General features: G+C 43.2%; 1 protein-coding gene across 1 annotated transcript in view; it reads left to right on the top strand.

Annotated features, from left to right (window-relative positions):
- Tmc2 (transmembrane channel like 2) overlaps positions 1-13,969 on the top strand; it is a 78,594-nt gene that overhangs the window by 53,241 nt on the left and 11,384 nt on the right. Inside the window, 3 exon segments of the mRNA XM_028878539.2 lie at positions 943-1,010; positions 1,713-1,952; positions 9,396-9,521. Coding sequence (XP_028734372.1) covers positions 943-1,010; positions 1,713-1,952; positions 9,396-9,521 — 434 coding nt within the window.

Raw genomic sequence — 13,969 nt, forward strand, 5'->3', positions numbered from 1 at the left:
AAAGAAAACAACTGTTTTTAAAACTGAGCTATGGATGGGGAGAGGATCATATCCCTCACTTACTTTACCTACAATTACAATTTGTTGTTGCTGCTGAAAAGCTTTGGTTCTAATAACTTCAAAACTTTGGGGGCTGAGTAGATGGCTTAGTAGTTAAGAGCTCCGTTGCTCTTGCAGAAGAACTGGGTTCAGTTTCCAGTACCTACATAGCACACAGCAGCTAAATGTCTGTAACATTAATTCCAGAGGCTCTGATGCCCTCTTCTGGCTCCCAGAGGCACTACACATATGTGGTGCACAGACATAGATACAAACAAAATACCCATATACATAAAATAAAAATTAATTAATTAAAAACTTCAAAACGTGTCTTTGAAAGTTGAAAATAAGAATGAGGAGATAGTCTAGTTGGTAGAATACTTGTCTAGCATGCCAGAGGCCCTGGGTTCAATCCCCAGCACCACATAAACCAAGTATGGTAGCTCACATCTATAATTCCAGTACTTGGGAGGTGTAAGCAAGAGAATCAGAAGTTCTAGCTGTGTAACAAGCAAATGCACAGCCTGGGCTACGTGAACCCTATCTCAAAATACATACATACATGCATACGTACATACATACATACATACATACATACATACATACATATGTACATATCAAAAGTCTATTAAAGAAACAATCCTGCTACCAGGTATGATGCTTTAGTCTTGGAGCTCGGGAAGTTAAGGATCATCATAAATTTGAGGCCAGTCTGAGCTATAAAGTGAGACTGTCAAAATTTAACAAAACAACAACTACAACAAAAGCAGAATCCTGAACCCCAGACAGGCGTTTTGAGTGAGTTGTCTTGACTTGGATAGGCTCTAGCTGGGATCACCTAATGACTGCTTGCTCACTCCCTCTCCCCCCTCCTCCCCTTCCTCTCCCTTCTTCCTCCTCCAGCCCTCATATGCCGAGTTTGATATCAGTGGAAACGTGCTGGGCTTGATCTTCAACCAAGGAATGATCTGGTGAGTTGTCTATTTCATCCGAGGAGCATATAATTTGGGGAGTCAAAAGCCTCCAACTTTGTCTCTCAAGGAGCTTGGTCGGGGGGCAGCAAATCACCTCAGCTCTCTCAGCTCAGTTTCTGATGAGAGCTAGAGGGAGGACAGGGTGAGACACAGGACAGTGTCTAGCTAACCAGTGTGTACAGAGAAAGTAGACATGAGGAGAGAGAAGGGGAAGAGAGAAGGAAGAAAGAAAAAACAAAGAGGCAAGGAAGGAGGAGAAGAAAGGGGAAAGAAAGGAGAAATGAGAAGGATGGGGGGGAATGGGGGCATGGTGAAGGAAGGAACTTCCTCCTCTGGAGACTGCATAAGCATCAGCCTAAGACTTTGGAGATACAAAGGACTGCCTCCAACCCACTGTCTGCCAGCAGGGCTGCTCATGGAGGCCAGACACTGTGATCCCCTAAAGCCTGCTAGGGAAGCAGTGGTAAAATCCCAGCCAGGGTCCCAGCCTGGAGTTCTCAGAGTTCTCTCCCTCTCCAGGACTGGATGGCTCCAGCCTGATGACAGACATCTTGGTTAAACAGAAGGCCTCTGTTCTTGGACTCTTCCGGAAAATGCCTGATGCATGCCCCTAATCCACCCACCGCATGACCTTGTATTAGCCTTCCCTCCCCTGTCCGGCCGCCAGGTCACCCAGATATCCTGTTTCTGACCTTTCAGGATGGGTTCCTTCTACGCTCCGGGACTGGTAGGCATCAATGTCCTGCGCCTGTTGACCTCCATGTACTTCCAGTGCTGGGCAGTGATGAGCAGCAACGTGCCCCACGAGCGTGTGTTTAAAGCCTCCCGGTCCAACAACTTCTACATGGGCCTGCTGCTGCTGGTGCTCTTCCTCAGCCTCCTGCCGGTGGCCTACACCGTCATGTCCCTCCCACCCTCGTTCGACTGTGGCCCCTTCAGGTGCACTCTCGGTTGCTGGGGGGAGTTCTCCTCCTGAGGCAGTCTGCCCACAGCTCCCGGCTCAGAATTCCAGTTCTGGTTTCACGCCAGCCTGGGAGAGGCTGTGGAGCTTTGGGCAGACCATCGGAACTATTCAGCCAGTGTTCTGTAAGGATGGAAACGCTCCATGTGGTAGCAGGCAGCTACTTGTGGCTACTGGGTGCTTGAAATGAAGAACTGAGAAACATAATTTCTCATTTTTTTTCATTGTAATTAATTTTGATTTTAATAACTACAAAATGGCTGACTGCCATATTAGATGGTATAAGTGTAACCTTTTAACAGTAGGTAATCTGCCGCCTGTGGTTATCTTAGGTATTCTAACCTTCATCCAGGTGTGAAGCAGGCATAGCTGATCTTGACCGAGACTCTCAAATGGGCCCCCATACTCTATAGAACTCGGCCAGCACTGAAGGCCGGTTAGAAATAAAAGTTCTGCCAGGTGGTGGTGGCGCACGCCTTTAATCCCAGGACTTGGGAGGCAGAGCCAGGCGGATCTCTGTGAGTTCAAGGCAGCTGGTACAAGTGAGTTCAGAAAGCGCAAAGCTAACAGAGAAACTGTCGAAAAAAAAAAAAGAAAGAAAGAAAGAAAGAAAGAAAGAAAGAAAGAAAGAAAAGTTCTTTGGGAGATTGGGTATAGTTATATAAGGAGGTAGATTGAACAATAATGTATATATACCTCCCGTTATCTTTATAAATATGTGACCCACTGAAAACAAACCCCTCTACTCCCTAAAAAGAAATAGGTCTGGGACTAAAGGTGTTTAGGGCACAGTACCCTTTTAACAAGTGTCTTCTCACTTAGACATTCTCTATGTGGCCTCCTTGAGAATCTTATAATAAGTTAGCATGGATAAATTAGTGTACCCATCCTTGCTGAATACCTACTCCAGATAAGAAATGGGTAAGGCAGGTGAGAAGGGCCATGCATGGCCCTTGCATAATCCTGAAAGCAAGTGTCTCATCCAGCTGTGCTCTCAGCCAGCCAGAGGCAGCCCTGAATGCCCGTGTGAAGTGTGCTGTGGGGGGAAGCTGGTTGTCTCCTTTTCAGTTAAGATAGCCTGAAGATGGCGGAGCCTAGAGGAGGTATTTGATGGAGTGTGCTATCAGAACACGATCTGGTCACACAAGATTCTGCACAGAAGACAGAAGGCAGCAGTCAGGGTGGAAGGTTGCAGGACACTAGAGATGCCAGAGTGAGGGAACAGCCTCCTGGAAGAACTCGGTCAGCCTCTGCCTAAGCAAGCCTGGGTGCAGGCGCTGCCGCCACTTCCGTAGACCATCCACCTGTGCCCAGGAAAGATGGCTCCTTGGCCTGTGGCATGCCTGTTCCCTGATATTTGTGTCCCTTTTGCCTCATCTGCTTTCCTGAGTGCCCCTGGCAACCTGGATCAGATCACAGGAAACGAGACCTAACCTGAAACTCAAGGAAGAAGCACGGTTACAGCTTCCACAAAGCTGGGCCGATGAAGGCCAGCTTCTCAATGGGGCCTTTGCTAGAGTGCCCAACTGAGATGCGTGTGGGTGAGTGTGTGCTTACACACACACACACACACACACACACACACACACACACACACACTTGTTTCTGCTTATCTCCTTTTTACCCTTAAGCAAATGGTGTGTTCCTTGCTGGACATGGTGACCACTGGCTATAACCAAGCACTCCGAAGGCTAAGGCAGGAGAAGCATGATATTGAATCCAAACCAGTTTCAAAAAACAAGCAGACAAAACATGCTGTGTCTTTCCCTTGTTTATCTTGTTTATTACATTCTCCCATGGGACAGGAGATCCACGAGGAGATGGTGTTTTCTTCCTTTCTCACTGCATTATACTCAGTGTCCGGAAGAAGACAGCTGCCTTATGGTTGATGTTCCAAGTAGACTGCTACCTCACAGAAGTTCAGTTGCACAGGGAAGAAGTTAGGGTTCAGACCACACTAAATAAATGCCTACAGGGACCCAGCAGGCAACATAAATGACTGAGATGATTAGTGTCTTGTAACGTATAATCACAAATGGGAGTTGGTGAGCTGTGCCCTTTGGAACAAATCCAAAACACCATCTGGCTTTGTAAATAAAGTTTTATTGGAACACAGCCATATCAATGTGCTTACCTATACTCCATGGGCACTTCTTCGTCCCAGCAGTAAGACTGAGTAGTTGAAGCAGAAACCATCCTAGCTGCACAGCTGATGCAATCATTTAGGTCTGTGCAGAAAATCTCCCTGATTTGGAGAGCAGATCTAAGAGCCAGCTCTCTCATTGACCAGCTGGGCAGTTCTGAGCTCAGCACAGGCTCATCCCCTAAAAAATAGAGATATTGATAAAGTTTAGCTCGTAGAGTTGTTTTGAGAATCCAATGTGTTGTTATTTGTAAAGTACTTAGAGGGCCAACCATGTTGGTCTTTAGTACGGATCTCTGTGAACCTGTTGCTCTGCCCAAGTTGAGGATGGTTGGTGCTCAGCTGCCTGGCACCATGAAGAACATGGGCCCATTATTACAGGCTTTTCATATCCTCATAAAAATCTGAACAGTTATTTGAAAATATCTACCACTTTCACTTAAAAATTCATTCAAAATTTTAAACCAGCGGTGGTGGCGCACGCCTTTAATCCCAGCACTCGGGAGGCAGAGGCAGGTGGATCTCTGTGAGTTCGAGGCCAGCTGGACTACAAGTGAGTCCAGAAAGCACAAAGCTAACAGAGAAACCTGTCTCGAAAAACAAAAAAAAAAAAAAAAAAAAAAAATTTTAAACCAAAAAAAAAATTCTACATCAACCCACAGACTAAGTCTATAGACATGGACTACACCTTGGCCAGCATTTGATCTGCTCCCTCCAGAGCAGCCTGGAGCTATTCAGAGTGCCTATATCTAGTCATGTAAATCGAGGATATAGTCAGGGGGAGGTTAGAGATGTTTGATTATGGGCTCAGGCTTTCCCTGTGGCCAGTGAAGAGACTTTGGACATCGGCTGCAGATTTAGAACAGTGTATGATATTCAGGATTCTGAGGCTTGCTGCTCACTTTTGTGTGAATAACAACACAGTGCATTCATGTCTATTTCAATTTCTTCACTCATAAATTCACTCACCTTTGAGAAAAGAGAGAAGGCAATTCTATAGCACATGGAATCTGAGAAAGGACCGTAGTGTCCATCACGGGAGAGAAGAGCAGCCCACGGATCCCTAAGTCGTTTGTCTGTGTTTGCAGCTCAGGTCTTTTATGTTTTCCTTTCTCTTTTTAACTTGTAAGGGAGACAGATGACTTTGATTTACTCTCCTTTCTCTCTCCGGATTTGTTGAAATTGCACCAGCAGTCTTTGCAGTTGGCTAGAAGGAGGAAGACAGAAAGGAAGAAAGGAAGAGGACCCCGATAGCCCCAAATGACCATGCACTTCCCCGTGAAGACAGGGGAAGTGAGGGGGTAGCCCAAGTATTCTGAAAGCTTAGTCTGTCACAGGCACTGAATGAGGTACTTATTTGTGCTCCTAACACCGCCATCAGGTGGGAGGCACTAGATAAACTAAACATCGGGTAACTTTGTCTGTCTGCAAGGAGCCTGATCATGTATATTTTAAACTTTGCAAGTTACTAAGGTTTGAGTATGATTCGTTTGCCTCTGAAAGTAATGTTGCGATCTGGCTGCCATTCTGTCAGTTTGAGGAAGCCTAGACTTTAGAAGGTGGTTTGCTGCAAGCCTCAGGAAAATGTAATGGAATCCAGCTACTGTGACAGAAGCTACTACTTGAAAGGTCAAGCCATGGCTTAAGAAGTATGGGTGATATTTTAGCTTTTGTGTATATATTAGCTGGTTCCTACAATGATTTTCTTGTATGCTATGTGTGGTTCCAAGAACTCCTAACAGTGTATTTATCTAAAATACCTATTAAACATCCAAGGCCAACCGATCTCCTGAACTAATGGAAACAACACCTGTGTCCCAGGTCAGGTGGATAGCTTTATTTCTTATGCAATTTAAGGTGAGACCCTCCTTTCTTATACAGCCTTACTAACATTATACTCCTAACTTCTTACCTAACCACTTCCAGGAATGTAGACAGAGCACATAAATCCCCATCTCGATATACCAACCAATATTAGCCCTCAGTTGACCTAGTCCTTTACCACTCCCTTTCTGGGTTGTAAAAGAAAGCCTGACAGTCACTGCCTGAGGAAAATCCTTACCTGCTTTTATGACCCTGTAGGAATTCAAGCCTGATGACCTGGCTGGAGGGGGAGGATTGCTATTGCTTGGGTTTATAACTGAATACCCTAGAGAACTTGAGGATGGAGAACTGAGAGGATATGGAGGATTTTGACTAGAGAACTTGAGGACGAGATGGAAGATGAGGAAGAGCCAGATGGGGAAGTACTAGCTGGGTAAGAATGAGATAAGAAGGACCTAGATGAGGCGGAATTAAGAGGAGAGAATTAAGATAGAACTTAGAGGGGACAGCAGATAAATGTAGAGAGAAATCAGGCAAGAAAGGAGCTAGGCACAAGAACAGAACTGAAGCTGTGTAGACAGAATTTAATCCCAGAGGAATAAAGTAGATAGACAAAGAGCTTGGTGTACTTAGATTCATTTCCCAAAAATAATTCTCACCGTTTGTAGTTTCTCTTCTGGGTCCCTGAGAAGAATACTATTAAGGCTGGTTCTTTAATAATATTTGAGAGTGGTTAATTAATTAAATGGTAGCAGTGCCATTCTCTCATGAAATTGGTCTAACAATCATGGTTATGAGTGAGTTCTCACTCTTGGAATTGGGCTAGTTAACGTAAGAGTAGTTTGTTCTAAGCAAGCCTGTCCCTGTGTGTGTCTCTTCTCCATGTATCTGCTCTCACCTTAATTTCTACCATGATTGACAGCAGCCAAAGATGTCAGGTCACAAGTGGGCAACTCCATCAAATAAGAACAGGTGACTGTGAAAGAAGAAAAAGTTTTGAAAATCCATGATGCTGGCTTTACAAGTGAAAGAAGGGGACTTAAGCCAAGGGACACAGGGCATGCACTCCTCTGTGGCCTCCCTCGGGGGACTGTGGCCCTGCCAACAGCTTAGGTTAACCCAATGAAACCATTTCAAACTTCTGGCCTCCAGAGCCATAACACAGTGTATTACCCAACAGTGTACTAATTGTCACAGCAGCTACCACACTACCACTTCAAAGACAAAATAATTCACGTTCAAGTTTGGCTTAAAAGCCTAATATTTGAAGTTTTCATTTTTATTATTTTTATATGCTAGGTATGTACTAATAATAAAAAAATAAATCGAATGTCATGATATGATATGGTGATATGCATGGCACCTGAAATGTCATAACTAAAATGTTGCAGGTTGTTTGTTTTTTGTTTTTTGAGACAGAGCTCAGGCTAGGTTTACACAATCCTCCTGCCTCAGCTCCCCAGATGCTGGGACTCTACCGGCATGCTCCACAACAGTGCCAAGCGATGAAATAGCCACAGATGGTCTCTGATGCAACTGCTCGGCGCTGCAATTAGAGGATAATGTATGCCAATACATCGTATGTGAGATAACGCCATTTGAGCTTAGCCATATACGCTGCACCAATGAATGAACATGGCTGCGTTCCAGCAAAGTTTATAGTCGTTGAAATATAAAAAAAATCATATGGCAGTTTTTATACATCAAAAGATATTATACTTGATTTTTTTTTCAACCACTTAAAAAATGTAAAAAGAAAGACATAAAGAAAGAAACCTATTTTTAGCTTGCAGGTGACAGGCTGATTTGTCCCTGAGGCATTGCATGTCAATCTGATCTTTGCACAGGGAACACTAAGCTGCTGACTACATCACTGTATGACACAGCTTACCGGTGCTCTCCTCAGCACCTGCTGACTTACTTCACTCGGAACCCTCTGACTGTGTGAGCATTGTGCCTTATTGCCTGTAGAGGGAAGTGGGAGTTAGAACAGAGAAACTGTCGGTACCTTTTCCAGGATGAAAGCTCCGCCTATGCAGTAGACAGTCCTGTGGTGATGCGGGCACCCTGTATCCACTCTTCTAATTCAGTCTTCCTCATCACAAGGCTGTGGACAGACACTTGAAATGTTTGTCTAAAAAACAGAATTTCAAATTGTACTTTAATTTTTATAATTATTTTAATAGTCACATTTGATGGTACAACTCTAGTGGAAAGAACCAGGACATGAATACAGTCATAAAGAGAATAGGGAGATGTCTCGGCCACAAGCCAGGTTCCCAGAACCCACATAAAGGCTGGGTAGGCGTGGCTTCCCCCTGGAATCCCAGCCTCTGAAGGCAGATCCAGAAGACTCCATGAGAAAGCTGGCTAGATAGACTAGCCATATTGTCTAGCTCTGGGTTTGAAAAGTCCTGTCTCAAATAAGATGGAAAAACAATTGAGAAAGACTACTGACATCAACCTCAGACCTCCATAAGCATGGGCACACACATGCACACACATATATATACACAGGAAAAGAAGATAGGTAGATAGATAGATAGATAGATAGATAGATAGATGATAGATAGATGATGGATGGATAGATAGATAGATAGATAGATAGATAGATAGATAGATAGATAGATAGATAGTAGATAGATGATGGATGGATAGACAGACAGACAGATAGATAGATAGAGTTCATGGTGTTCTATAGAATAAAGGATTTGAACCAGAATCTTCAAATTCCTAACTCTACTTCATAGCACCAAAATTACCTTTCAAGAGCCACCAGTATCCAGGTGTCCCTTCACAATAATTCTAAAGAATTAGAAGAAAAATGAACCTACTGTTGTAAATAATGCAGAAGCCCACCTTGGGGCAATCAGTTTCCTGACTGGAAGATTAACTGTAGGGTGCTTTAGAGGTACTGTGACATTTCCATCACATTAATCTTAGGAGAACTGCTTCCAGGTCAAGAAGCCCAGAAGAGTTCATGTTTATCTCATAACTAAATCATGGACCATTTTCTCCTGGCACAGAGACTTATGTGTATGGTGCCAGCTACTTGGGACTGAGGTAGAAGCATTACTCCAACCCAGGAGTTCGGGAATAGACTGGGTAAGATAGCAAGAGCCTATCCCTTAAAAGAAAAGAAGAATATGTGAGAATATCCACTTTTTTTTTTTTGCTGAAGGTGTCAAACACAGAAGAGCAGTGTAATTTGAGAGTTTGGGAGTCACTGAGAGCAGGAAGCTAGTAAGTACTAGGCAGGCAACCCCAGCTGTCTGTCCTAACCAGAGTAGCTGCTAGCTCCTCACGGGACCTTCTTAGTCCATTTGGAGCAGAACTCTTGTTCTCTCAGAAAAGCAGTTGTAAGCAGCAGTTTTAGAGCCATGGGGTCATGGGCGTGACTATGTGTGCCACAGAAGCTTTGTGCATGCTATAACGTGTCCTCTCTTCTTTCTAGTGGGAAGAACAGGATGTATGATGTCCTCCACGAGACCATTGAAAATGATTTCCCTAAGTTCCTGGGCAAGATCTTTGCATTCCTTGCCAATCCAGGCCTGATCATTCCAGCCATCTTACTGATGTTGTAAGTTACCCAGGAGCCCTGACTCTGCCTCGGGGACACTTCTCCTAACAGCTGAGGCTTCCCGCACGCACAAGGTTTTGCATTTCACTCTCTTTCTCTGGATTCCCAGAAGTAGACCCTGAGACAGAGTCAAATGCAAGTAGTTTATCAGGGCGTAGGGGGAGTGGAGGACATGCTTACCTCTGTTGTGGATGAGTCTACTGTAAATCTTTCTGGGAAACACAAATGTGCCTCAGAGCTCCTTGTCTAACGGTAAGGAGTTCCAGGGGATTTGCAACCAGCCTGATGGGGTGGAAATACCTAAGAGCTGTGGGGTCAGAACTTCTTCAGAAATCTGAGAGTGCATTGTGCTTGGATGTGAGGTGTCTCCTAAGGATCACTGTTGAAGCCTTCGTCCCCAGCTGGTGGCACTATCTTTGGGAAGTTCTGGAAACTTTAGTTGGGGGCTAGCTGGAAGAAGTAGGTCATTGCATGTGTTAGTTACTACTGTTGGGTCACTGTGACCAAAATACCGAATGTTCCATGAGGCTATTCCTGGGGAAATAAGAATAGCGCCAAAGTCCAGCTGTGCAAACCAGTGAGTTGATTAGGATTACTTACTGGAGTACTGCTGCGAGGCTATTTCCAGAAGCAGAAGTGGCTCAAAGATAGCTGCTTCACCCAAACCCACCCCGAGTGGAAAGCTGAAGCTCACTGCACAGCCTGTAGGCAGCCGACAGGTCAGAGGGCCTCTTCCAGGCAATGCTCAGTTTGTCTGAGTATCTCTCAGCAGTTCTTATTGCTTATAAAGTTGGGGAGGGAAGGCCTAGTTATCTGGTCCATTCAAGGACTTCCTAGTTTTTGGTATATGTAGTGCTGACTAGCCTGGAGCTTCCTGTGTAGACTGGATGGTCTTGAACTCATACAGATCCACCTGCCTCTGGCTCCTGAGTGCTGGGACTAAAGACACACACCACTGTCCATCATCCTAAAGCTTTTTTGAGTTGCTTTCTTCCTGGGTTTGAGCAGCTTGTCAGCAGGACTGACTGTCTCACCTCCCTTCAGAACACCCTCAGTCTTGAGCTGCTCCCCTACGGGATGAGCTGTTCTGTCTCAGGAAATTTGATACACAATGCTCATCAGGAACAGCCCGAGGGAGATAAAGCTCTTTTCGCTCCTCCTTTCAGGGACACGGCAGAACTTTCTTGTCGTTGCTGACCAGGAAACAGGGAGAGCGCAATGTTGGTGTTTGGCTTTCTCCATTTCCTCCCTACTAAGTCCATGCACCCCAGCTCGTGAGCTGGCACTGCCTACATTCACATGGCTCTCTCATCCTCAGTCGATCCTTTCTGAAACCACCCTTGCTCACACCCAGAGGTGTGCCTTACCATGTCCTAGGTGACTCTACGCCAGGTCAGGCTCGCACTGGGCACATGTCCTTGAGGTCGATATCTTGTCTGTGCCCCTGGCTGTCATTTTCTTTGCTTCCCATCCACCACACTAAAGCCATTTTATACCCTCTTCGTCAAGGTGGGCTGCTATCTCTGAAGCATGAACAACATGATCTTTCCTCCTTTGAGTCATTTCTCTCAGGCACTTCATACGGTAACGACAAAGTGCCTGCCACAGAGGGCAGTTCAGCCTGACCCTTCTGGGTTGTATTTGTGTGCTTTCTGTTGCTGTCCTGAACACCATGACCAAAACCATCTTACAAAGGAAGGGTTTGTTTGGCTTAGATGACACTGTGTCCATCACTGAAGGAAGTCAGGGCAGGAACTCAAGCAACGTACATGGGAACCATAGAGGAATGCTGCTTACTGGCTTGCTTCCCATGGCTTTCTCAGGTCGCTGTCTTTATATGACTTGGGACCACCTGCCCAAGGGTGGCCCCACATCAGTCATTAATCAAGAAAACGCCTCACAGACTTGCTCACAGGTCACTCTGGCAGAGGCAATTTCTCAGGTGAGGTTTCCTCTTCCCGGTGACACAGTTAGTTAATAAATACTAACCAGCACGTAGATTTTTTTTTAATACAATATATTCTGATGATGGTTTCTCTTCCCCCATCTCCTCCCAGTTCCTCCCCACCTCCCCTCTCATCCGAATCCACACCCTTTCTGACTCTCATTAGAAAACAAACATGGAGCAGTGTTGGGTGCAGTGCTGTGAGAGTTGCTGCAGGGAGCTGAGCAGAGAACATGGCCAAGCTGGGAAACCACAACATGCCCCAAAACTTAATGTTCATGAAAGAATACACACTGGAGAAAAACCTTACAAATGTTCAGATTGTGGAAAGTCCTTTACTCAAAGCTCAACACTTAAAGGTCATAAAAGAATACACACTGGAGATAAACCCTACAATTGTAATATATGTGAAAAGCCCTTTACCAAAGGCTCAATACTTAAAAATCATCAAAGAATGCACACTGGAGAAAAACTTTTCAAGTATTCAGATTGTGGAAAGTCCTTTACTGATGGCTTAACATTTTAAGTTCATAAAAGAATACATACTGGAGAGAAACCTTACAGATGTAAAGAATGGTGGCAAATCATTTAACAAGGCCTCAAATTTTCAAGTTCATCAGAGGATCCACACTGGAGAGAAACCTTATAAATGTAAAGAATGTGGAAAGTCCTTTAGGCAGAATTCACTTCTACAAAGACATCACAAAGTCCACATAGGAGAGAGACTTTACAGATGAAAAGAATGTGGCAAATCCTTTACCAGGGCCTCAACACTTCAAATTCATCAAAGAATCCATAATGGAGAAGAAAGTTAAAAATGTACAGATGGTGGCTGATCTTGTGCCCATGACTCACGTGTTCAAGGCCAATAAAGTCCATTGAATGCAGAATCCTTAAAATTGTAATGAATGTATTAAGAGTTATGTCCTTTTCTCATGGATCATCTATGCAAAAACTCATTAAAACCATACATTTGAGAAAGCTTGAAAATACAAAGCATGTGGGAAAATCTTATCTGGGTTCTTAAATCTTGAAGATAATCCATAAAAGAGAGAACCTGTACAATATTAAGAATGTGGAAAGTGTTATGGAGTCCTCAGGTATTCTTGCCTAACAGAGTATAACTATCAGGAAGAAACTTAACAAATGTACAGAATTAAAAAAACTTTACAGGAAGTTCAAAATTTAGAGCATGTGAGAAAATTCATGAAAGAAACAAACTCAATTGGTAATTAATGCTCCAGTACTCATACAATAAAAGCATTCTTTATAATATGAGTAGTGGAAGGTAACATTTAGCAAATGTTCTATCCTTACTCCACGTCAGATGAGTGACATTAGGAAGCCCTATGCTTGGTGTGATTTTATAAACATTTTACCAAGAAATAAAATTTATGTTCATAAAAAAGTTTTTCTTGAAAAAACAATCTACATACATAGCAATGTGTCAAACTGAAATTACACAATAATCATGTTTTAAAATGTTATAGGATTAATTTGACAACAGCCAAAAACATAATAATTAAAAATGTGAAGTCTTATGCCAGGATAATTTTATGAATAACTATATCAAGTCAAAATCACTGTATAATTTTCTGTATATTTTATGGTTCAGGATATCGATCTGAGACTGCTGTAGCTTTTATATATTTTTGTGTTGCTAATATTTGAGGTTTTATAGAATATAATAAAGATTGTTTTGAACCCCCCCCCTCGAAAAAAAAAAAGAAACAAACATGCAGGGCTGGAGAGATGGCTCAGAGGTTAAGAGTACTGACTGTTCTTCCAGAGGTCCTGAGTTCAATTCCCAGCAGCCACATGATGGTTTACAACCATCTGTAATAAATAAATAAAATTTAAAAAGAAAAAGAAAACAAATAGGCATATAAGGAATAAGAATAAAATAAATAAAAACAAGAATAAACAAGTAAGAATGGGACTAAACAGAACAAAAAGAGCCAAAGAGAAAGCACAAGAAACACATATAAATGCAGAGACACACAACAGGAATCAAAAAAAAAAAAAAACACAAAACCAGAAACTGTAATATGTGTACATACACAAAGGACTTGTAAAGGCAATAAATAAATAAATAAATAAATAAATAAATAAATAAATAAATAAATAAATAAATAAAATAAATAATAAATAAATAAGCCCCAACACAATATTATGAAACAAAGAGCTCCAAAGATGCTGTTGAGTTTGTTTTGTGTTGGTTGTCTTCTGCTGGACATGGGGCCTGCCCTTGAGTGTGCTTAGTTTCTTCAGTGAGACTCCCTTGGAGAGAATTAATTTTTAATTGAAAGTGATTATCAATTGGAGTGAATGTCTGGGTTAGGGATGGAAGCATGTGTCTATGTCTCCTCTCAGCTCTAGGACCCCATCCGATGCAGACTCATGCAGATCCTGTGCATGTTCTCACAGTCTCAGTGAGTTCATATGTGTGTGTGTTGGTCATGCTGTGTTTAGAAGGCCTCGTTTCCTTGGTGCCCATCCATCC

This window comes from Peromyscus leucopus, chromosome 4 (genome assembly GCF_004664715.2).
Source record: "Peromyscus leucopus breed LL Stock chromosome 4, UCI_PerLeu_2.1, whole genome shotgun sequence".
Classification (NCBI taxonomy): Eukaryota; Metazoa; Chordata; class Mammalia; order Rodentia; family Cricetidae; genus Peromyscus; species Peromyscus leucopus.